The sequence below is a fragment of the Armigeres subalbatus genome, unplaced genomic scaffold, assembly GCF_024139115.2.
Source record: "Armigeres subalbatus isolate Guangzhou_Male unplaced genomic scaffold, GZ_Asu_2 Contig937, whole genome shotgun sequence".
NCBI classification, from domain to species: Eukaryota; Metazoa; Arthropoda; class Insecta; order Diptera; family Culicidae; genus Armigeres; species Armigeres subalbatus.
Window position 1 is genome coordinate 1,546,990 of NW_026943741.1, and position 26,298 is coordinate 1,573,287.

General features: G+C 40.7%; 1 protein-coding gene across 1 annotated transcript; it reads right to left on the bottom strand.

Moving 5' to 3' along the window:
• Positions 1 to 17,831: 17,831 nt before the first annotated feature.
• Positions 17,832 to 20,158, bottom strand: LOC134204864 (vesicle transport protein GOT1B-like). Its single transcript, XM_062679682.1, has 4 exons — positions 19,705 to 20,158; positions 19,553 to 19,644; positions 18,514 to 18,774; positions 17,832 to 18,306 (listed from the first exon to the last, which is right to left on the bottom strand). The coding sequence occupies exons 1-4, from the start codon at positions 19,727 to 19,729 to the stop codon at positions 18,262 to 18,264; spliced, it is 423 nt and encodes a 140-aa protein (XP_062535666.1). The 5' UTR covers positions 19,730 to 20,158; the 3' UTR covers positions 17,832 to 18,261.
• Between the last annotated feature and the right edge of the window lie 6,140 nt (positions 20,159 to 26,298).

Sequence of the window (26,298 nt, forward strand, 5' to 3'; positions counted from 1 at the left end):
TTTTCCGGGAATACCTTCAAACATTCAATAGCGAAATCATCTAGCATTCCAATCTGGAATACTTTTTGCAATTACTTCAGAATGTCCTTCAAGAAATCCTCTAGAAATATCTTCATGAATTTCTCCTGGAATTCGTCCAAGTATTTCCCCAGAAATTCTTAAAGGTATTTTTTCGGGAGTTTCTTCAGGTACTTCTCCAGGAATTCCTTCAGGAATTTCTCCGAGAGATTTTCCGCGGAAGTGTACTAGAATTCCTTCCGGACTTCACTCGGAATTTACTCGGATATCTGCCAAGAGTTCTTCCAGAAATTTCTTCGGAACAATCCGCAGGGATTTTCTTCAGCAATTCATCTGGGAATACTTTCAGGATTCTATCTGGGAATTTCTGCATTAATTCCTCCTGGTATTTTTCTGGGCATTCCTACAGATATTTTTTCGGAAATTCCTTTAGGAACTTCTCTAAGAATTATATCAGGACTTCCATGTGGGAAGTCCTCCGGAAGTGCTTGTGGGAGTTCCTCCGGGAGTTCTTCCAGGAGTTTTTCCAAGAAATTCTCCGGTAATACCTCCAGGAACTTCACAGGGAATTCCTGGACGATATTTGGCAGGAATTTCACGGGAAATGGAATTTCGGAAGTTCCTTCAGAAATATTTTTCTCTTCCTCTAGCGTATTCCACCGGATGTTCCTCTGAAGTTCCACCAGTAGTTCCTTCGGGAATTCAATCAGGCTTTCTTCCAGGAATTCATTTAGCATTTCTTAGGCATTTATCTACAAATTCCTCCAGAAGTTACTCGGAGAATTTCTCTGGGAGTTCTTACGGGAATTCCTCCGGGAGGTTCTTTTAAGAACTCTTCCAGGAGTTCCTCCTGGAATTCTTACGGAAGTTCCTTTGGGAGTTCATCCTAGAATTCTTACGAGAGTTCCTCCAGGATTTCCTCCGGAAATTCTTCCTGTAGTTCTTCAATAAATTCCTCCAGAAGTTACACCGGCAGTTCCTCCGAGAATTCCTCTGATAATTTCTCCGGAAATTCCTATAGAAAATCCCCCGGGAGTTCCTCCGGAAATTACTCTGGGAGTTCCTTTTCAGAGAAACACACGGAGAAACTGCCGGTGAAACTCCCGGAGGGATTCTCGTAGAAACTGCTGGTGGATCTCCCGGAGGAATTCCCGAAAAAACTGCCGGAGGAGCTCCCGTAAGATCTCCCGTAAGAACTCCCGGAGGAATTGCAGGAGGAACTCCTAGAAGAATTCCTAGAGGACCTCCCGGATGAGCTCCCAGAGAGACTATCGGAAGAACTTCGGGAGGAATTTCCAGCTTAATTTCTGAAGAAAGCCTAAATGATTTCCTGAAAAAAGCCTGAATAATTTCCTGGAAGAGCTTCTGGTGGAACTCCCGGAGGAATTTCCGGAGAAACTCCCAGATGAATTGCTGGTGGAATTCCCGGAGGAACTCTCGAAGGAATTTTCTGGAAGAATTTCTGAAGAAACTTCCGGGAGAATTTTCAAAGGAACCCCGGGGAAACTACCAGAAGCATTCTCGGAAACAAAAGAATTCATCTTATAGACAAATCTCGTCTAGCTGAAACCTTTGTTGGGGTTTGTAGCTGGACCATCATCATCATCAGAGGACCTCCCGGAGAATTCCCTGAGGAGCTCGCAGAGAAATTCTCGGAGGAGCTTCTGGTGGGAAATCTATATAAATTCCTGAAGAAGCCTAAATAAATTCCAATTCTGCCAAAATTCCCGGAATAATTTTCAGAGGAACTGCCGATAGAACTACCGGAATAATTCTCGAAGGAAATCCTAGAGAAATTCTTGGTGGAAATGCCGGTGGAACTCCTGGAAGAATTCCCGGAGGAATTTTCGGAGAAACTCCTGGAGGATCTCCCAGTGGAAATCTTGAAGTTTCCACCGGAATTCTTTCAGGATTTCATTGCGAATTAATCTAGGAATTCCTCGGAAAATTCCATTGTATAAATTTCCTGTGGAATTCCTGGAGAAATTCTTTGAAATTTTCACAAGAAATTATTCGAAACAATTCACGAAAAATTTTATGGAATTTACACAAGAAATTCGAAGATGTTTTGTGAAATTCTCGGGAATGTTTACTGGCAATCCTGCGGAATTTTCACGGAATATTCTTATTCTTAAAAATTATGGGAAACAGCACGAAATTATTTGAATTATTGCAGGGAATTCTGCAGAACTTATAAAGAAGTTCGTGAAGATTTTCTTGGAGTAAATAATGGTGGAATTTTCGGATCGATTCCCGACAAAATTTATGGTGGAAATCCTGAAGACCCGAATGCCGAAGAAGTTGCTGGAGGCATTCCTAAAGAATCCCTGATAGAATTTCGGAAAGAATGCCAGGAGCAATTGTCGAAGGAATTCCTGGAGAAAGCTTGCATATTGATTTTTCTGCCTATTTTATAATAAATATTATTTCAGAGAGGATTTGTTTAGAAATTCAGATGTATGGTTCTAGTTTTCTTAAACTTATGGAAAAATGCAGGATTTTTATAATAATTGTTATAGCCGATTTTATATTCTTTCTGAATACTAAGTTCGTTAATATTTTTCTCACTTTATTTAAAAATATCTGATGATCAATAAATCACGCATTTTAATATCCATTATTGTTTCGATTTGGTTTGGATTTGGTTTCATGTGTTAATATTCATGTGTTTTTATGCAACTACTATAAAACTACAATTTAGAAGACCAAAAAAGTTGCCCCCCCCCCCCTATTCGAAATCCTAGCTACGCCCATGACCTAAACGCTAACTTACAACCTAATCCACTCCGGGACGAATGAACTATTGGTACTATTTGATACGACAAAATTTCTGAAGATATGATTTGTTCGAAAGCGCATTTCCTGCAGTGCTATGACCATCGGCTGAAATTCGTTTGTGATCAGTTGGATTTGAGGGTATCGCTCTGCAGTTCCATTGTAAGACAACGGTTCTACCATTTCCTAAATCATGATGTTGATATGAAATGACCATTATTGATTGCTGTCTCGTCTCGATTAATTGTTTGTGATCATATCTGCAAGTTGGTGTTCCGGAGACGAGCCAGCCTAGGGAAGAAAGTCTTTTCCCTTTTCGTGGCACAGACCTGTTGGTCCACATATGGCTGAAAGTCTCTTAAATATAGATATTGGTGTTGTATATTATGTTAATTGCATGTTGGCAGAGTACTTTCCTATGCGGTGAATGGGGGCCCCTCGCCGACTGCTGCCGGATGAACAACAAGCGAACCTGGATCATCTTTGGTCAGCGTCGGCTCCAAGCAAGACTTGGTTTATTTCTCTTCACTATTGTCATATCTGTATGTATTCGGGAATTTGCAGGCCGCACTGGAGGAGTTACCGTCGACAGGTTGGGGTATGACGTCCTGGATAGTTCGTCCATCTAGCTGCGCTTCCTTGTTGGAGAGTAAGGGGGGTACTACACATCCCCCATCCTCATGCCTACTGTAGTCATAGTCGAGAGAGGTCGAGAGTGGTGCCTAGTGAATTTATCGCCGATGCCGGATGATTGCTTCGATCGATGTTAGGTCTGTTTTCCAGGTTTACTGCGTTAAGCGATGATAGTGCTCGAATCGATTTCTTCGATATCGGATATATACATCGGCGTGCTTTAGATGTCCGCTGGATCTATCAGGTTGTGCTTCTGGATATTACATAGTTCGTTTTGGCAGCCAAGACGTGTATGTACAATCACCTATGCTATGCTATGCTCTGTGATCACCAACATTCTTCCAACTGGGATGTCCTTTATATGTTCTGTGTTGTCAAAAAATCATTCTTCCTCGCAAATTTGAGCATGCAATGTGTATGCCAGTCATTTTGTGCGGTTTATTCTCGTTCATGTTATTTAGCAGAATGAAGGTACCTCGTATTCTTGGAAAAGGTGATTGCTTATTTTTATCCCTGGAGTATACCCGCGGTATGCAGTTTCGTGTGAGCACGTTGCCGTCCTTAGTGGTGCGATTTTTCAAACATGATCTATCTCCGACCGGAACTTATTGACTTACTTATGGGTCCTTTACTCCTCCGGTGGTGCAAAGGGCCGACTTGAAAGATCTCCATCCTGAGCGATGTGAAGCTATCGCTTTAACCTGTTGCCAGGTTAGATTTCGGTCGACTTCTTTTATTTCTTTATTGAGGCTTCGCCGCCATGAGCCTCTGGGTCTGCCTCTGCTGCGATGTCCCGCTGGGTTCCAGTCTAATGCTTGTTTACAGTTTTCGTTTACACCTCTACGTAGAGTGTGGCCGACCCAGACCCACTTCCGATCTCAAATTTCTGTTGCTATCGGCCTCTGGTGACAACGACGATGGAGCTCGTTGTTTGAGATCCAGTTGTGAGGCCACCAGGCCCGAATTATACACCGCAGGCATCTGTTAATGAACACCTGCAGCCGTTGAGTGTTCTCCACTGATACACACCATGTTTCGCTAGCGTATAACAGCACAGATTTCACGTTAGAGTTGAAAATTCGTATTTTGTTGCGTTCACTTATCTGCCTGTTTTTCCAGATATTTCTTAAACTCGCAAAGGCAGCCCTTGCTTTCTTGATCCGTGCGCCTATGTCGATCTTGGTACCGCCGTCTGACGCCATTTGGCTACCAAGATATTGGAAGCTTTCAACATTCTCTACTGATTACCCGGCTACTGTGAAACTGGAAGAGGTTACCATGTTCACATCCAACTATTTGGTTTTGTTGACGTTGATGACTAGGCCTGCGGAAGAGGAGCGCTCGGCAAAGTCGTTGTGCTTACACTGTATATAAGAGCGCAGTAGAGCGAGGAGTGCAACGTCATCAGCCAATTCGAAGTTGTTTAGGTGCTCCATGGTTATAGGCTGCCATAGCAGCCCGCAGTTTGGTTCACGGTCAATCGCACCTACCAGAATCTCGTCGATTACAATGAAGAACAGTAACGGTGATAGAATACATCCTTGCCTCACACCAGCTATGACCCGAATAGGGTCGGACAAGACCCCATTGAGCAAAACACTCTACACGAGAAGGCCTCATACTGTGCCTCGATGAGGCCGATGATTTTCTCAGGAACTCCCTTGCGTCTCAGGGCTTCCCACATATTCTCGTGATTGAGTCGGTCGGAAGCTTTTTCGCAGTCAATGAATACCAAGTAAAGGGACTCTTGGAATTCGTCGACCTGCTCCAAAATGATATACGGATCGTGACAATAGGTTCCACACAGGATCCTCCGGCACGGAATCCGGCCTGCTGCCGGCCCCTGCTGCCGCATCGATCTGCTCCTGAATCCGGGCTAGGATAACTTTGCATAGAACTTTGAGAACGGTACACAGCAACATAATGCCTCGCCAGTTATCGCATACAGTCAGGTCACCCTTTTAGGGCACCTTCACTAAGATACCTTGCATCCAGTCGACCGGGAAAGTTGCGGTGTCCCAGATATTACGAAATAAACGATGCAGTAGTTGAGCGGATGTCATTGGGTCAGCTTTGAGCATCTCGGCTGATATGCGATCGACTACTGGGGCTTTATTCGATTTCATGCTTTGGATGGCTGTTTGAATCTCTAGCAGTGATGGAGCTTCGGTATTAACGCGTGTTATACGTCGGATCCTAGGCAGATCATGCCGAGGTGGTGATGGCCTGGCTGGCACTTGAAAAAGTTGTTCGAAGTGCTCGAACCATCGTTTCAGCTGGTCAGTTGGGTCGGTCAATAACTGATCATTCGCGTCTTTCACAGGCATCGTTGCATTCATCTTTGTGAGATATCGTCGAAGAGACGAATTTCTCCGGTTGCTGCGGCTCTCTCTCCTTCGTCGGCCAGAGAGTCCGCCCACGCTCGCTTGTCCCGTCGACATGAACGTTTTACTTCCTTCTCCAGAGCCGAGTATCGTTGACGGGCTAAGACTTTGGCTCCCCTAGTTTTTGACCGCTCTATCGCGGCTTTGGCTTCTCATCGCTCCTCTATCTTCCGCCTTCCGGAATATCTGCAGCACGCGTCTCCAGTTTTTCAAGAAGGACCGTTTCACCGTGGCATCTTCCAGTAGGCGTGTGTTGAACCGTCGTCCAACTCTCTCCTCCTGCCGACGAAACCACGCAATAAGCAGGCGTGAGGAGGTGATGATCAGACACGATATCGGCACTACGTTTATTCCGTACCGTGACCGTCCCTAATTGTGCGCAGCTCCTAATTGTGCGCACTTTAATATTTTGTTTTCATTTTGTTCATGTTTATCATAAATATCGCAGCATTGTAATTTTTCTTCTTATAATTATTGAATAACATATCCGAATTCATTATAGTATCAATAATATGTGGTTCTAAATGCGTAAAATAAACAAAAAACTTGATCGACAACGCTGAAAACGTCAAAATGTCGACTCCGTTAACCATATCGTGAACTTGGTGTTCGGAATGTTTTCTTCAAATTTCAAGTGGAACTAGACAAAACAATTGCAATATTCACCATAATCAGTAAGATACATTCGTTTCTGTCGTACTCACATAAAAAAATAACACGGGTATGTATTATTTTGTGTGGAAAAGTCGATTTTCTGATGCGTTCAATTAAGCACCGTGATTTTCGTTTATGTTCCTAATTATGCGCAGACTTCCGAAATTAATCGCGATCGCAAGAACATGAAGTACAATCGAAATCAAATTGTGCTGGCTGTGGATCTGCTCAGGAGAGGATACTCGATTCGTCGAGCCGCAGCAATGAACAAAATCCCGGAGAGTACTCTTAGAAAAACGCTAGCCCGGGGCACTACTGAATTGAAACATCCAGGACGACCAACCGTCTTGACTAAGCAAGAGGAAGAGCGAATTATCGATTGGATAATTGAGACGGCTAGAGCGGGCTTTCCAGGGGAATCCCAACAACTGAAAACGTCAGAAACCTTTTTTCATAAATCGTCGTTCATAACGCACCGAAAGACATCTCACAACAACCAAAAGCGTCTACCGAAGATACTTTTGAACAAGTTTTTTCAAAACCGTCGGTATCAGTTCCATCAACCAAATCGATGAAGAAATACCGCACACGTGCACCTGCCGTGGCCACTAGTGAAGCATTTCGGAAGTACTCCCATGAGTTGGAGCAAGATAAAATTAATGTGGTGCAAGAAAAGTTGAAGAGAAAAGCTGACCGCGAACAGAAGAAAGCCGTTCGCGAAAAGAATATGAAGATGAAACAGAAAGAGCCCTTAAAAAGAAAGTCAAAACTACAGAAATAAGCTGACATTCACTTTCGTCGTTGATTAAATGAAATAAACAATATATTTTGGTATTTTGCAACTGCGCATAATTAGGAACAAAAATGCGCATAATTAGGAACATGCGTAAATAGGTGCGCACAATTAGGCACCAAACATCGGTTAAAAAATACGATTTTTTTATTTGATTTTGATGAATTTTTCAATTGCAACATTTTCTTTTATTATAATAAACATGAATTAAACATTCTACTGAATAACATGTGTAAATCACAGTTTAATTTATCTGATATGACGATTTAATTTTGAAAATGGCTTAACTGCGCACAATATGGTACACTCACGGTACATCAAGAAGGCTGCGTTTCCATTTCCGGCTGATGCAGATGTGGTCGGTTTGATTTTCTTTAAAGCCGTCATGGGAGACCCACGTATAACCTTGTGAATCGGTCGATGAGGGAAGAACGATCTCCCGATCACCATGTTATTATTACCACAGAATTCTGCCAACAGCTCTCCGCTTTCGCTCATTTCTTTGAGACCATGGCGTCCCATCGTCTTCGCATTGAAGTCACCCATACAGATCTTGATATCACATTTCGGAATTCTATCTACGATGACATTAAGTTGGCTGTAGAAATTATCTTTGTGTTGCAGATCGGCAGCATCGGTTGACGCATAACATTGGATTATAGTAGGGTTCGGACCCGTTTTCTAAATCTGGCAACGATTATCCTTTCACTTAGAGGTTCCCACTTCATAAGCGCAGATTGTGCCTGGGCGCTTAGTAGGAAGCCTACTCCGCGATGCCAGGGAGCGTGTTTACCTCGTAAACCAGAGTATATCAGAACTTGTCCCGACTGCGTTCTGTGTTCTCCAAAGTATGACCAACGGACTTCACTCAGTCCCAGGAACTCAAGCTTCATGCAGCGTGCCTCATTGGCAAGTTGTGACAATTTACCCTGCTGGGCCAGGGTTAAAACGTTCCATGTTCGAGTCCGTTTTTTCGTGCTAAGAGTCGTCGCCGTAAAATCAGTCCGTATTCTTTCATTATCGGATTCTCGAACAAATTGATGTTTCGGGAACAGTAGGTTGTTGGCCCAAGGTTCCCTATCCACCGGGATGGGGCTGCCATCTTAGATATAGCTTCCGGGGAATAATAGCATTTCATACTCAGACGCTGGATGTCATAACAGACGCTGTTGGAGCCGCACTTCTTTGGTGAACAGACGCTCGATCAGTCGGGTCTAATTTGTTTAAAGTTCCACCCAACACCAGGACTAGGCTAGTGCGCTTTGAGCGGCACACGGTCGCTTTGATAGGGCCTGCTTGGCTAGAAGTTCAACAGAGCCCACTGTCGAACCCCACCACATCCTAGGCAGACCCCAAAGGACGCACCCTCTCACTCTAGCTGATGTCAGAAGGAGAACAGTGCCCAGGCTACACTACCAGCTAATTACGCAACCCTTAGCTGGCGGTCAATTGTCATCCGAAAACCCGTGGAAGCGTGAGTATTGGAACTTGTGAGGACCAGAGCTATGTTAGGCGTCCCTTCCCGGATGTCAACTCACCATTTCGTAGCCCATTTATGGTTAAAGCACATCATAAATGTACTTTAAACATAAAAGCGGCCAGGCCTACTGTGCAGCGTTGTTAAAAATAGCTGTGAGAATCAATTTTTAGCTTGATTTCACAATTAAGCCATAGAACGGGGACATCTCGTACCAACCGCTCCGTTTACATAATTGGGTGATGGTTTTTCAATCGTTGGAAGAATAAGACCCGGAACTTTAGAACATTATTGAACGGTCATAAGATTTCTAAGCAATTCGTAACGATCCATATAAACTTCTGAGGAATTCATTTGATCATTGAATGATCATTTCTTGAAATTAGCGGCTTTGATTTTCTCTGATTCATGATAATAGCCTGCAGGATGTATTTCATGCTTCTTAGGAGTCCCGCTACGTCATTTCCGCTACTTGTAACTTTGTTTCATTCCACCCATGTTTTGGCATGTGGACGCGTCTGTTTTTAGCATGTGGTTAAATAAATGGTTCTATTAGCTGATCAATCTGTTGATAAAATCATTCTCAGATTTCAAATTGCGCTCACCGAATAAAATTAAGTTAACATTTTTTTGCGATTTTGAAGAATAGCATCGCGACTCATATGAATAATATTCGGAAATAGGATGATTGAAATTTTGATTTGAAATCCAACTCATTAGGTGAGAAATTAGAATGATTTCACAATAGTAAGTTTGTTGTTTATTTAGTAAAATGGGAAGTAATTATCGCCTTAAAAAATCTTTATTATCATAAACCAAAACATATTCAAAAGAACTTATGCTATATGTACCGTACAAGTTTCAACACGCTATATTGGAAATTACTGATGCAAAAGTGAAACGATGGATATTATACATAGTGCAACGTATATTCCTCTATGCATCAATCTTCATCCATCTTCAAATTCAACCTAACTTCCAACCACAACATAAACTTAAATTCCAAATGTTTACACAATTTTCTTCTACGTTTTTCTGAAATGATTTATTTTTTATTCGAGACGTTTTTAAGAGTTCTGAGCACATGTATTGAACAAATATGATCAATATGTATAACATTTTACAAAGGGAATATACTTTTACTCGATGTGACTGACTTGCGGTTACTTTTCTATATGGGACAATTTGACTTGGTATTTTTTTCCACTTTTCTAGAACAAACATCTCGCATAGAATAGCATAACTCATAGTATATGTGAAAATAAAGTGAAAAATGATAATTACTCAAAACTGCCAATAAGTCAGAGTGCTCGACTTGCGGATAGCGGCAGTATAAGGCAATAAAAATGTGCCATTTAGGGTAAGACAGTATAATGCGCTCCACCTGGCCAAAACGCCCCCTTTGATTTCTAGAAAACTATAACTAACTAAGGGTCAAAATTAGTTGGTACCTATAAATATTTGTAAAACCATCATACTATGTGAATGTGGAAGTTCAGTTGAGTAGATCAGTTCAGTTCAGTTCAGGAACACTCAGTTGGGCGACAAAATAACTTTACTCTGAGGGTAATATGATATGAAATTGCATCCTTCTTCAAAAATATAACGTTTTTCAAAAATATGTTTCACTGGTCAATACGCCCCAGTGTAAGCAGGACGATATGCCCAACTGGACAAAAGAGCGGCGAGCTTGCAGCAGTAGCTTCCAAATTATATGAAATGTAATTCAAACCTGCCTAAATGGACTTATGTTGGTTTTTCAACGTCAAGCACATAATGATTTGTAACCATTTTTAACCACTTTTTGAAATCCATCAAATCAAATCACGACTTTTCAAAAAAGCTTTATTACGTGTATCTGTAATATTTTTATATGACTACTCACGGGCAATGCATTTGCGACTTCCTGGACCACCAAATGACACAAAGTTTGCATAAATTGCGTTGAAAAGTAAAAAGTTATAAAGGAGTTGCCTTAGGGGGGCATATTATACCGTCGTACTCTATACTTACAACAGAATCCTATTTTTCGTGCCTGGAATCTGTCTTGATTTTTACCGTCGAAACACAACATATTGAAAACATTTAGTCTTTATCATAGAATATTATGAAAGTACTGGTGTAGTAACTCTGAAAATTACTAAGTATCACATGAATTAACTATTACTTATAGAGTTCTGAACGTTTGAGACCCACAAGCGCTCCATTTATGACTTTTTGGATAAAACAACCTTACTGTGTCCACAAACGCAGTACATATACGTATACTCGCAAAAGTAACTACACTAAATTCCAACACGATTCGGCAGTTAGGTATGGTGATTGGTGACTGGCGATGACTACAACGGCGACCGCGGAGTGCGTCAGACTTGAACGGATTGCCATTTTTCTGCACTGCATGGGATAATCAGGACCCCCAACCAAGAGTTGAAGAAATGGTGTTCTTCAAAAATATATCATAACAAACTTATTTTGATGAATATTATTGATTAGTGTTTGAATAGCATTGTTATTTAAAGTCTTGTTGAAATTTCCTCTGCACAAGAAAATAGTTGTTTGAAGAAAAATTTGTAATAAAACTTTTTACGTATTTCACCAATTTACGTACTCCATATTTTTATTTATCGAGAGAGTTCACTTATTCTATCTCTAAAGTACAGGGTCCGGCAATTGAAGTGGCATAAGTGATTAAAAGTAATATAATACAAAATACGTAGTGGGAATTGGTTCTACAAAACATCGTCGAACCGTGGGCACGTCGTTATATTGATACCAGGGGTTAGGTCTTACGACATGTTTAGACGCCTGCTCAAAAAGTGGAGAAAACCCAGCTAAGGGGTTTTCAAGGGTCATTTCGAGCTAAGAGCGGACATAAATCCTACGAATTTCACTGTCAGGAGTATGTCGGAGGCCGCAACTGCTCTATAACATCATGTTTTTTGTGCAAGTCCTGCAGCGACATCTGGTGACCTGTGGTAAAATAATACAAGAGCAGCCGCGGGACTCGTACGATGCATTACTCAATCGTCTGCGACGAGTGGTCCAGCTTAATGACAAAAAAGATGAACTTTACCCAGGGTTTGCAGAAATCGCTCTCAATAGATAACGAACAACGATAAAAGAGAGGCAAAAACTGTTCCGAATCATAACAAGCCATGATAACAATTTTATCAAAACTTGTATACAAGTGCGAAAAAAACAGAATCGGCAGCCCTTACAGAAAAATGGTGATTTTCGCTTTGTTTTCGCTCCTTTTGTGTTGGTTACTGCACAGCTGTGTAAAACAAGTTGAAATGCATCATCAGAGCCAGTGCTCCCCACATTTGGAGCTTTCCAAAATAAATTTATCATGGGGTACAACATCCCGAATAAGTTCTCTATCATGATCAGTGGCGCCGGGAGTGGGTGGGACAGGTAGGACATGTCCTACGCATGAATTTTTCTGGGTGGGACAGTCAAAGCATTGTCCTACCCATGATTGTGGTAAAAACATATGAAGTCATAGGATGGCAAAAATTTGTGTGTTACCAGAAGGTGACACACAATCAGAGTCCAAACAATAATCATAGATGTTTTTGGGATCCTAAATCAGTAGACTGATTGTTGTTTTGAACTTCAGGCACTTTAAAATCCCTAAAGCGGGGCCCTCCTTAGCCGTGCGGTAAGACGCGCGGCTACAAAGCAAGACCATGCTGAGGGTGGCTGGGTTCGATTCCCGGTGCCGGTCTAGGCAATTTTCGGATTGGAAATTGTCTCGACTTCCCTGGGCATGAAAGTATCATCGTGCTAGCCTCATAATAATACGAATGCAAAAATGGTAACCTGGCTTAGAAACCTCGCAGTTGATAACTGTGGAAGTGCTTAATAAACACTAAGCTGCGAGGCGGCTCTGTCCCAGTGGGGGATGTAATGCCAATAAGAAGAAGAAGAAAGCGCTTAAAGATGTCTAAACTTGACTTCTTATAAGAATAATTATAAACCAAAAAAACAAATCTGACAATTATTGTATAAAATATGGGCATAAACAATTCTGTAAGCTTTTTATACAAATATTGTATTAAAATAATACAAATCTGTACTATTTTAATACAATATTTGTATTAAAAGCTTACAGAATTGTATATGCTTAATTATTATACAGTTTCTGTAAGGTTCTTATGCAGAACTGTATTAAAATCTGCCATCCCCTGGTTGGGTGATAGACTCTAAAGGTTTGACAGAGGTAAAATAGAAGTGGTTGAAATCTGCAAATGCGTAGCCATTTCATTTATTTTGAGCATTCTTTTCAAAAGCTCTCGAACATTTTACCACTTTATTAAGTTATCTTAGTGGTAACAAAGTTAAAAAAAAGTGGTAATGTGGTGATAAATCCGTTCCAACCATCTAAGGTAATTGCGGATCAATCACACTCATCCATATTCTCTTTTGCGACGGGCATCTTCCAAGTATTCCGATGAGAATCCTTTCTTGATTCCGATGGGAATGTTTCAGGAATTCCGAGGGGAATCTCCAGATATTTCAACAGGAATCTTTCAAGCATATCGAAGGATTATGAAAGCAATCCACCTGGGATTCCAACAGGAATGTTCCAGGGAGTTCAACGAGAATATTCCAGCGGTTCCGAGTGGAATGTTCCAAAGATTCCAATGAGAATCTTCTAGATATCCTACATCCCCCAGGCATACCGACGGGAATATTCCAGGCATTTGAACGGGAATGTTCCAGAGAATTCGACGGAAATATTCCAGGGATTCCAATGAGAATCTTCTAGAGTGGAATCCTACAGGATTTCTGAAGGGAACAGTCCAGGAATTCCAGGGTGAATGTTCCAGTGATTTCGTAGGCAATGTTCCAGGGATGCACAAGCAAATCGTCGAAGGATACCAAAGCAATCTGTCGAGGATACCGAAGCAAATCTTCGAGGGACTCCGATTTAACCCCTATGATTCCGTAAGGAATCCTCCAGTGATTCCAAAGGGAATCCTTCAATGATGTTGAAGCAAATTCGTTGAGGGATTCCAAAGCAAATTGTCGAAGGATTTTAAAGCAATTCGTCGAGGGAGTCCGAACCAAATCTTCGAAGAATTGCAAAGCAAATCTTCAATGTATTTTGAAGCAAATTGTCAAATGATTTCGTAAAGAATCCTCCAGGGATTACAATGGGAATCCTGCAGTGATGTGGAAGCAAATCATCGAAGGATTTCGAATCAAATCGTCAGAGGGATTCCGATCGACGAGGAATTCCGAAGCAGGGTTTCGAGGATTTCCAAGGCAAAACGTCCAGAGACTTCGAATTAAATTAAATTAAATTAAAAGGGATTCCAAAGCAAATCTTCGAGGTGTTCTGGAAGAAATCGTCAAGGAATCCAGAAGCAATTCTTCAAACAACCCCCCCCCCCCTTAGCCCCCCTTCCCTTATTTACGCCAATGAATTTTTCCATATTGAAATGGATTTCATATCAAGATGGAACTGTTATGCTTTCAGCTGCAGTATAGATAGAATGTGCATTGATTTCTCCACGCCAGAACTGTTGCTTAAATAGGAAACATGCTCGGTGGTCTAGTGGCTATCGTTTCTGCCTATGAGCAGGAGGTCATGGGTTCGATCACAGGCTCGCCTCTTTTCCTATTCTGTATGCCTTAGTTCTTTCTGTGTTTCACGTTCTACCAAAACGATTCCTATCGTTAGTTTCCACTAACATTTCCAAAAATCCCGTGGGACCGATGAGAGGACGTAAAGTTCTCTGCTCCTTTTTAAAGTATAGGTGTCCCAATTAACCATGCTTTTCCCTCCAGTATTTACAAGAACGTGGCCAAAACAGATCTCGACTGTTGAAGAGTGCCTTGCTTTCAGTGATTAGTCCAAAATAATTATTTGTGTTAACGGATGTAAGTGATATAAAGACTTGTAACACATGCGAGTATATGCGAATCGCTGTTAATACCAGCACTGTTGCCCAAATCGACATTTTCTATTTATCCTACCCACGATTCGGAACCTGGATGCGCTTCTGATCATGATCATGATCTATCAACTCGCAAATTGCGATAAAAGTCAGATTACTTCATAGCCAATCACAACTAAATGGGGAGAAATTTGAATATGGTTTTTACTTACCTGTATTCAGCCAACATCTTACCAAATTATAGACTGTTCTCCGGTAATATGATATAATGCGGTCGAGAATCCTTAGAATTGGAAACATCTTTTTGATTCCCCGATCCCTGAAACAGCCGAGCGGTTTGGAATTCCTGATCCGGGAAACATCCATTTTTCTTGTGCGTTCTTGAAACTTCCACTTCTCTTCCACATTACCATCATTTACTTCAGAAAAGAATTAAAAAATTTCAATTTTCACGGTTAAAATTTGACGGGAGTGACAAATGACGGGAATGAAAATTTTCCTGATCATCCAACAAACGCGGCACACTACGATCCCTCTCCTTCAAAGTCCAGTGTTCAACTACTACACTGCCGCTAACAGCAAGTCGAGCACATCTGTATATGGACGCCCATATACAGATGTGCTCGACTTGCGGTTAGCGGCAGTACATATCTTTGTTACAAACTGTTACAAGCCATTAATTGTATATTGAGTAATGAGAATGATACGCGAGAAATTAAAAATGAGAAGTGAAAAGTGTGAAGTGAGCTACGAGGAGTGAGAAAAGAAAAGTGAAAAGTGACTAATGAGAAGTGAAAACTGAGAAGTAAGAAATGAGTTGTGAGAAGTGAAGAAATTAATAGTGAGAGAGAAGTGCGAATTGAGAATGAGAAGTAAGAAGAGTGCAGTGAGAAATGAGCTTAGGTTAGCTTAGCTTTAGCTTTGACTGACTACACATATCTATGGTTGCTACTCCGTGATTGACCAGAATCAGTGAAATTGCACAAAGAATCAACTGAATGATTGACTGGGATTGTTCAAGCATTCTCAGTGTGCAAGTTTCCGTGACTCAAATATTCAAATGATCAACCACGTCCTTGACGTCCTTGTAGTCAGTTAGGAAGAGGGAAGGAATATTAGTTGGTGGTCGCTCTAACTCACTCGCTCTAACTCACTCTTGCTCCTCACTCTCGCTCTAACTCACTCTCGCTCTAACTCACTCTCAATTTAACTCACTCTCGCTCTAACTCACTCGTTTACTCAGTCCCTCACTCATTCTCACTCAATCACTCGTTTACTCAGTCCCTCACTCATTCACTCATTCACTCTTACTCACTCATTCACTCTTACTCACTCACTAACTCTTACCCTCACTTTGACTCACTTACACGCTCACTCATTTTCTCTTTCTCATTCTCCCACTCAATCTCAATAAAGAAATCCGAACCAAAACCCAGAAGTGTAAACTCAAGCAAGATCGCGGATACGCAGATTCTCTAAACCCGAAGCAAAATCCTGAAGTGTAAACTCAATCACGGAAAATGTTTTGACAGTGGAGATTTATCGACGGAAAATTTTCCCTGACAAAACCCGGAACAGAATCCCGTAACAAATCCCGCGGACACATTTCGGAACTGTAAATCAGCCTTAATGCAATTCATGTATCTGAGAACAAGTAAACTGAACTATAAGAAAGCTTTCCTGGCGATTTAGTTATTCATAAAAGCGAACGCCCAAGTTCACCACACGACACCAACTACCCCCGCCCTTTGTTACCTCGTTGACGATACTTTTTTTTCTTAGGCCTTCTTTCAACAAATATTCAGTTTTATTTTCAGCATTTTCGTTCATATTTCCAATTAGGCATAACATTTAGACAAATTATTTCTCGCTTAACTTTTCAAAAGGACCTAAGTAACATTTTTTTCATGAATTAATTTGAATAGCTCAACCAACAGAAAAACATAAAAGCTTTTGATTGCAGTACTCAAATTAATTCATGAAAAAATGTTACTTAGGTCCTTTTGAAAAGTTAAGCGAGATTTCTTTCACGTAACTTCTTGTTTCTTTTATAGTACATATTAGCAGCCGTAGGTCGTAGTATAAAATGTGTCAAATAGTACTATCCAATCTGCAAAACTTCTTCAGATCCTATCACTATCAGAAGTGATATTCAAATTATTTCCCGTCATCATAACATAGTTTAGATTGATTTTGTTTTTGGACCGACTGATTATCTTCTAGAGCTATGACAATTTCTAAACCATTATCGTCACCAAACGCTGTAGGTATATCTTCATGATTTGAAATGTTGATACATGCAGAAAAAATGACATACATAATACATATTGCATTACAAAATATAACCTATTTGATGTTTCTCTCTAGAGATCCTGCAAAATTTGAGAGAATATGATTGTGAGTTATTATTAAAGAAAAGAAGCGTTTTAATTACAGATACATTTTAAAACTTTTGTTTGATTCCTATAATATGGAATCATTAAAAAATAAATGTTACATTGTTACATTCAAGCTCCCTACTTTACTTTTGATAAGACAATTGAAATTTATCACAGAATTCATTCATACCGTACTACATATGCAAAATTTTACGAAATCAAAAGAAAATATTTTCAAGGTTGCCCATTCATAATACAGTTTTAGATGCAGTAAAAAGATGACGATTATTATTCTAATTCACGTTTGAACGAAACAATTTGGCAGCCTATAAAGGCTCCCCCAAACCTAAGCGATTTCATCGCCGCGACGGCGACAACTAGTCGCAGCGATTCTATCGTTAGGTCGCTGCAGGCAATGTTCTTTTTACGCTTCCCTACCAACGGCTACAGAATCGCTGTCGCCAAGTGATAGAATCGCGTCGCTACTGTCGCGTCGCGTGTGTTTGGGGGAACCTTAAACGATTGCATCGAGTTGTATCCTGATTGGGTTACTGGATGCCAAAGGTGCCAATATTATTTCACATCAAAAGATCCAAGTGATTTTTGGCATAGTTTGAACATGGAAGCGGTAAATATAAATTTGAATAGTTTTACTTATAATAGTATTCGACAATGAGAAACAATGAATTGGTAGGAATTTAATTTCCTCTGTCTTATAAAGCATAAAGCAGAATTCTGAATATTTGCGAAATAAACATCAACCATCACCACAGATCAAGGAAGTTCTTTCTAACCAATCAACACTGTCAACAATTTACATTTTGAGTACAATTGTATGTCTTTATGTAATTGCCAAACATGAATTGCCTGAAAACAACAAACAGTAGTACGCACGATACTTAGTAATGCATTATTTTCATGAATAGCATTTGCTTTGTTTTTTTCCTAATGATCTTAGAAACTAATCTCAAAACAAAAAACGATTCGATACTGTTTTTAAATCTACTGAATCAAAAATAAATGTGGTGTAACAAATTTGAAGGTGGGAGCATAATTACAAAATCGCGATAAAACAACGGTTGCTTTTACATCCAGTTCGGGTATTATTGAGAAGTAACCCGACGTGTTCTGTATCAAATCAGTTGCAGCGATTGATTTGTTAGTTCTTCCACATAATAAGAAATACGGGAGAACCCTACCCGTAATCTTATCGACACTAGACTACACCATGACCAGATTGCTATCATACCGTAGTTCGATTGGAGTCTCCCGCCAGTCGATCCACAACCTGTAATTGGGAAAGAAATAACTTCAGTCATTCGCAACGATTATAGTTCAAAACCTATTGTTCAAAACGATTCATCTGATTTGGTGAATTGGGATTTATCCAATCCCATTTATCACACGAACCTATCAGTTAGAGTGATAAAAGAGGAAGTTGTACCAAGATTGCTCAGTTCGTCGTTCTGGACATTTGTTTCTGAAATGTGTTTACCTTGCTGACACCGGGCATATTTAAGAAATTTCCTAACACGGGTACCCTCCGCAGGAAATTGATGGCGACCGGGAAGAATCCACTAAACAGCAATATGAAACCGTACGTTTCGATGAGCATGCCTATCAACGGATACCCGAGCAGAACGATCACGATTCCACCGAAGAACGCAATGGAGGCCTTAACCTTGTGCTTTTGGAAAAAGAACCGGAACGTCCGCTCCAGACCTATCACGCAGGCAAGACCGCAAATGAAGAGAATCTGCAATTGGAGAAAGCACCTTTTCATTGACAGGGGTTTTGTTGCGATTATACTACGACAAATTACATATAACGCTTTCTTTAATATAAAAGGTATATTAACCCTTTCTTTCACATGGTAGCTGTAAATCATGAAATAATGAACCATTTTAACAAACTAGAGGTAAAGTTTATTGATCTGCCAAGTTTATATTTGCACAAGCTGTTTTGCGTGCCAATAAATAGGAATATTTTTAAGTTAGTTTTCAAAACAACGTTCAACTATTTTTTCAAACACAAAATAATGTCTATTGATCGTGAATGAACAAATAATAATACAAATTTAACTCATTAGAAGGCTTTTGAATATTAGAGTAATACACCCAATTCTGTTTTTACACGGATTTTTTTACACGGCCGTGTAAAAAATCCCATACAAAATTTTTGCAAAGTTGCTCCATTTTGCATGATTCGTCGAGAAATCATAAAACTTTTTTACACGGATTTTCAAATTTTGAACTGAAAACTTTTTTACACGGAACGCATCCCCGTGTAAAAAAAAGAATCGGGTGTATAAGGAACAATGCAGGCACGGCATACTATCGTAAATCAGCTGGCTAAGTCTGCTACACAAACCTCATTAATTAACAGTGATTTGACATATTTTGCAACATAAACAATGGCATTCTGCCGAAGGTTCACTCCTAAAAAATAGTTTTTGCGGCATAATTTCAATATTATTCTAGTAGGTGAATAACATTTCTCCGTCATATTGTAAATATGATTCCACGGGTACTTACGTTTCCTATGGCTAGTAAACCTTTGTCAAACAACAGTAGCACTCCCAGGAAAAGAAATGCAATTCCAAATCCGGCCAGTCCGACGCCAATTTCTGCAGAATAAAAATTGACAAATTATCGTGTTTGATAGACAACAATAAACGCAAACTCACTCTGCGTATCGCTTATCTCGAACATTTTGGATTATGCCTTAAATAGTACTTTACTAGTATGTATCGTACAGTAATTGCTATTTAACTTATGCTAAAACCTGCCCTAAAGCAGGAATTTAGTGGCTAGTTGTTTTCCTTCTGGATCCTCTTCCACGTCATTCGTGTTTGTTGTTATCGGCCAGCAACTCAGGGAAATGGAATTCACGACGACGAAACTAGTAATCAGAATCGATCACCGGGAGAATGGAAATCCACACAATTTGCAAGCAGCTTTCTGACAACCTCGATACACAATAATTGGATTATTATTTAGAGAACTTCTTTTTGCTTCACGGAATCATTTAATGAAAACGATGATGAATATTATTCTTCGTGTCACAAAATCACAAAAAATAAAGATTGCAAATTGTAAGAGCTGAGACTGCCAGAGCGCAGAGAAGAAGCAATCAGATGACATTGACACTTTTTTCAATGATGAATACTGACAAGGTGAGGAGAAAATCTAAAGCAAACTACTTGCACAGTGAAAAAAAGTTAAAAGTCGTTGAGGTAAACTTAGGGCTAAAAACCAAAAACCTCATTAATAAGCCATTTTATGAGACAGATTCGAACAGCTGATCGAAATTTTGAGTGGACGGCTCGGTCTTTGTTTTGGTAAATTTGCATGTAAACCATCATCATTTCGTCATCATCATCATCATTTCATTTCATTTTCGCAAATGTTCCTTATAAAATGTAAATATTAGTGTTTGGTCTCCTGTCATTTGAGCGTTCTAGAAAATCGCTTATTATTAATTATTAGGGTAAAGTGACCAATAGTGGACCTCCAACTAATAGTGGACCCTCCAGCCATTTTTGCATTATTACTGCACAATGTCAACATTTCGCTATGAAATTCTATCGGGAGAACCTACCTTACAGTCCTATGATTATTGATTACATGCGCTGGAAATGCTATGGAAAGTCAAATTAGATGATTTTTCACAATTCTATAAAAAATAAACACAAGAGTGGCCATTATATGAAAATTTTGGGGGGTCCATAATAGGGAAGAAGAACGTCCCGAAACGGGACATGAAAATCAAATGAAGTGTCGACTATATAGGGAAGCAATTTCCTATTATGGACCCCCAGGGGGTCTACTATAGGGCGAATTCAGTTAGACTTTAAAATTGTAATTTCAACGAATAACGTCGTGTACTTGGGTGTTTTATGTATGTATCGTGAAGAGGGAATGCAGAGCTTGTTATTAGACATCAAGCAGAGTTAATATTTTGAAAATTTCTAAGCCGTTTGACAGGAAGAGCAAAATTCCGCTACTAGGGGAACGTCCACAAATTACGTAACGCTTAGAGGGGGGAGGGGGGGTTGAGTGAAGTGTGGCGATCCATACAAAATTTCTAGAAGCTTCATACAAAAAGTGTGACATAGGGGGGAGGGGGGGTTGAAAAAGTTCAATTTTTGCGTTACGTAATTAATGGATCTTCCCTAGGGGGTCCACTATTGGGCATTTTACCCTATTTATAATATTATCAATTTCGCACCTTTCGGCCGCGACGATTTAAAATCGTCGCAAAGCAAATCGTCGTCAGCAAAAATGCCCATAAGAAAAAAATTGTTTGATTTCAATAATCACATTATTTCCCGAAATTGAGTACTTTTTTTCATGCATATTTTCAAGGTTTGGCTTTGAACTAACACAGATTCAATTTAAAGATATTGGCGACGATTTTTAAGGTGATTAAAAAGTGATCGGCGCGTTTTCTTACCAGCGAAACTGACAATATGTGGTTCTTTATCGATTATATTAGGGTGGAGCAATTGCAAAAATTTATAACGGCGACACATATATCTTATATAAATATTTTTGGCAGTGTACCTGCGTCCCTGCCGGACCTTTCCGTAGCCGAACGGCTGCGGTGGGCGTCTCCACTTTACACTGTCGCCGTAGTGCCGTGACGAGCTCTTCGACTTCGGTGATCTCGTCCAGGTCTTTAACCCTTAGATTCACCTCCGTCGTGAGTGCCCTCACCTTGTCCATCTCGCCTAGGACATCCTCCGCCAACTTCTTGTAGGCGGCGCCTTTTTGCGAGACGCCCCGCTTCAGCTCGAGGATCATCTTGTAAATGGTATTAATAAAATCAGTGGGAATCCTCACCACCTGATATCACCCTTGTGTCCGCTTCAGTGGAAATGCTCCACCTGAAATCATATAGCTTAGTGAGATTTCTCACCTAAGCTATCCCAATATCCAAGTGGAATACTCACCACCTTGGATAGCCAGAAAGGAATGCAATCGAATTCCCAAGAGACACCCACACCCCTGGGGAATATTCTTTATCATGTATCCGAAATAGAAACCAAGTCAGGTACGTTACCTACACTTTATTTCCTCGGATCGATTTACAAAGTTCACCTGACGGCCCTATTCCTATCGTGTGCATGTCGCATTGATGATGGACGAATCTACTTCACTTTTGTTCGCACTGTTATGTATTTTCTTACACTGACAAAAATCCAATCATATCCATTATGTGTGGCACACATAAATTTTGACTATAGCATTTCCCACATAACGGCTATATAAATTTGCATAGCGTATATGTGGAAACACACATAACCCTTATTAACTAATAACCTTTATGTGGATTTTCCAATAGCGGGTGGTTATTAACGCACACATAAAATTTATTTGTAAATTTCTTTAGATTTTTGCCAATAAAAATGTGTGGATTTTTATTAGTGTATGTATATATCGCCCGGCTTCTCACACGGCGAGTAAATGCACGGTAAGATGTCTTGCACGCTGGTATTAGGGGTGATGCCTTTATAATGGCCTACTGTTACGGAAAATTGCACTTTCAACACTTCCCCTCAATTTTCATATTAAGTGAGTCAACAAATTCTTTTAGTTTATAACGCGAAAGAGCTTTAGTAAACATATCTGCCTTCTGCATCTCGCTGCTTATGTATTTCAATTTAATCTTTTTCTTGCGAATTAGTTCCCTAATGAACATGTATTTGATGTCTATATGTTTTGTCCTTTGGTGGCTTCTAGGTTCTTCCGCAATTCTTATGCAAGGTATGTTGTCCTCATTTATTGTGAATGGAGTCACTTGGATTCCAATCTCACTCAATAAATTTGACAGCCACACACCTTCCTTTGCTGCTCCACAAAGCGATATGAGTTCCGCTTCCGTGGATGATAGCGTGACCATCGTTTGCTTCTTTGTGGACCAAGATACCGTGTTTCCATACACGGTAAAGACTGATCCAGAGATTGACCGTCGTTCGTTCTCGTCGTTCGCGAAGTCAGCATCGGCGTATCCAACCAGTCTTCCTTCCGTACGTACACTAGCCTTAGGTCTCGGGTGCCTTGTAGATACCTCAGGATTCGTTTAAGTCCGATCCAGTGGTTTTCCTGTGGTGAACTCTGAAATTTAGCAAAGAAGTTTACTGCGTAGCATATGTCTGGTCTTGACATCAATGCCAGGTACTGGAGACAACCCAATAAAGCTTTATATGGCTCGTTGGTCAATTGTCCATCAGTTTTTGGCCACCTAGCATGCTGATCCATGGGTGTATTGGTAGGTTTGCAATCTTCCATACCAAATCTGTTAAGTACCTTTTCAACATAGGTCTTTTGCGAAACAGTCAAGCAATTGCTATCACGTTGGATTTCTAAGCCAAGGAAATTGCTCACTTCACTTAAATCTTTCATCTTAAAATGCTTGACGAGTTCCTTTTTAACCCAATCTACATCTTCTAGATTTCTACCAAAAACCAGAATATCGTCGACATACAAAACTATGTATAAACCTTTCTCCTTGCAAACATACAGACATGTGTCTGACTCAGTATTCACAAAACCCAATCTCTTGATGATCTGATCGAATCTCAAATTCCAGCTACGGCCAGCTTGTTTAAGGCCATACAATCTTTTGTTTAATTTACACGTCTTTGAGGGTCCATCCGCATATGCGGGCAAACGCATATAAATTTCCTCATCCAAATGTCCATTTAGGAAAGCCGTTTTAACATCCATTTGGTGGATGTACAGATTTTCCTGAACCGCAATCGACAACATTGTTCTGATTGTTGTCATTTTCGCAACAGGAGCAAAGGTTTCGCCATAGTCCAGTCCCGGACGTTGCGAACAGCCCTTTGCAACCAAGCGAGCTTTATAGCGAGGTATATTACCCTCATACTTTATGGTAAAAGTCCACATGGAGTTAATAGCTTTTCTCCCCTTCGGAATCTCTTTTACAAGCGTCCACGTTTCATTTTCGTGCAGAGCTTTTAACTCTTCATCAATAGCACGCTTCCACTGATTCCAATCATCCTGTTTTCTCAAATCGTCAATCCTCTGCGGAACTTCCCCTGAATGATGTGATAGTACGAAACTAGTTTCATAATCGCGCAGCCAATTTGGGCGTTGAGTGATTCTTTGACTATGGCGTTGAGAACTCGGCTCAACATCACCATCGTCCGGATCAACCTCATCCCCATCATCTTCCGCCTCTATGAGCAACTCATCTTCGTCACTATCACTCAAATCCTCTGGGAATTCAATGAGGTTGGTGGGATCAGATCTCCCCAGTATCGGAATGTCAGCCACACAGTAGTCTTGACGTGTTTCTGATTGTGTTTGTGACTGAAGTGAATGGAACGGAAATACAGATTCATCAAAGATAACGTCTCTCGATACTACAATCCTCTCCTCTTCTTCATCCCACAGACGATAACCCATAGGAGCATACCCAACCAAGATCAATGGTTTGCTCTTGGCATCCAACTTTGATCGCAGATGTTTGTTGATGTGTGTATAAGCAACACATCCAAACACTCTTATGTATCTCATGTTGGGCTTCTTGCCAAAGTTCGAAAGGTGTCTTGGTTATGGTGATCGCACTTGTTATGCTACGATTTGTGAGGAATGCAGCAGTATATAGAGCTTCTCCCCATAGATACATAGGAACTTTTCCTTCATGCATCATCGTCCTTACCTTGTCCATCAGAGCTCGGTTCATCCTCTCATTAATACTAAGGACACACCTGTGGTACTTGTACCATGGTACAAGAGGACAAGAAAATTATTACAAGGCTATCTTTAATAAAGACAATAATTGATATGGTACTTATTTCAAGATTCTTGTACCATGGTACTTATACCACCAGTGTGTCATTAGTATAACCCCAGGCGTATAACGTGAGGCGTTTATGGGATTGTCGGCAACATTTGTATACCCTTCTTTTCGCAAAATGTTTTGAACTCCCGGCTAAAGTATTCCCCACCATTGTCCGTACGTAATTTTGAAATTCTCCCACCGAAATGAGCGGTTACAAGAGCCTCATATTCGGAAATTTTTTGAAATACTTCACTTTTGTGTGTAATCAGATAAACAACCACAAAATGAGTGTAATCGTCTACGAATGTCACAAAGTATTCGTGCCCATCGTAGGTATTTTCAGCCATACGCCCGCACACGTCGGAATGAATTAATTCCAGCGGCTTAGAGGACCTAACCTTGAATGATTTGTCAAATGGCAGCCTTGCCTGTTTTTCAATTATGCACGGTTCGTATACAATTGGTTCTCGCTTCTTGATTGATGGTCCAATGTCCAACCTCTCAACCATTCCCTTTCTGGCCATTTTAGTCAAGCTAGCCTCATTCATGTGTCCCAACCTTCGGTGCCACAGTTCATGCTGCTCGACAATCTTACCCAAACACACGCTTTCACTACAGTCGTGATTCGCTAGTCGGGATTTTAATACTTGGGTCACTTTTTAGTTGGACCTTCACTGGTTGGGCCATGGGCCAACTAAAATGCAACCTTATGTCAAAATTAAATGTAAACACGCAAAACGGGATTGGGCGTCACTGGACATTATTTGTGATGTTCAAGTCGAAATACACTTATTAAAATGACTGTTAGTTAGCCCAACTAAAAACCGAATTCGTTAGTTGGGCCGAGGTCGTGGCCCAACCAGCGAATCGCGACTGTATCTGGAAATAGGTTCAGGTAATACTTAGAGTCCATTTACTCTCCTTCCTGTTACCAAAACGATGTCATTTTTGCCCCTGATTTCTACTCCCCCAATTTGAGAGACAGAAAGGATATTGGCGTTCAATTGAGGAATATACAACACATCGTACACTTCAAAGCGGCGGCGTTTATTATTTCTCTACTGAAGATTTCCCGTTGTGTTGCACCCCATTTCAGCCTCATCTTTGGCCGTACCAATCCGTAGCTCGGGAGCATCCCACAGCTGATTGAACAGCATGATGTCGTGTGCCATGTGTCTTGTTGCCCCGGAGTCCAAAATTATCGGAAAGGGCACTGGCATGGCGTTGAGATCCAACTCGCGTACCCGTCGATCACGTATGGCATCCTCCTCCCGCTATTTCTCCGCTGCTGCCTTCGACTCCGGCAATGGGACACGGACCATGAAGGATCCCTCTTGCCGAGCGATTAGAGCTAACCCGCCACTGCTTCCACCACCTCCGACGTTCATTGCCTTCATCTTTTGCTCCGAGCCATTTTTGCGACGCAAAACGAAAAAAATGTCGGCGCTTGTGGCCGATCTTGCCG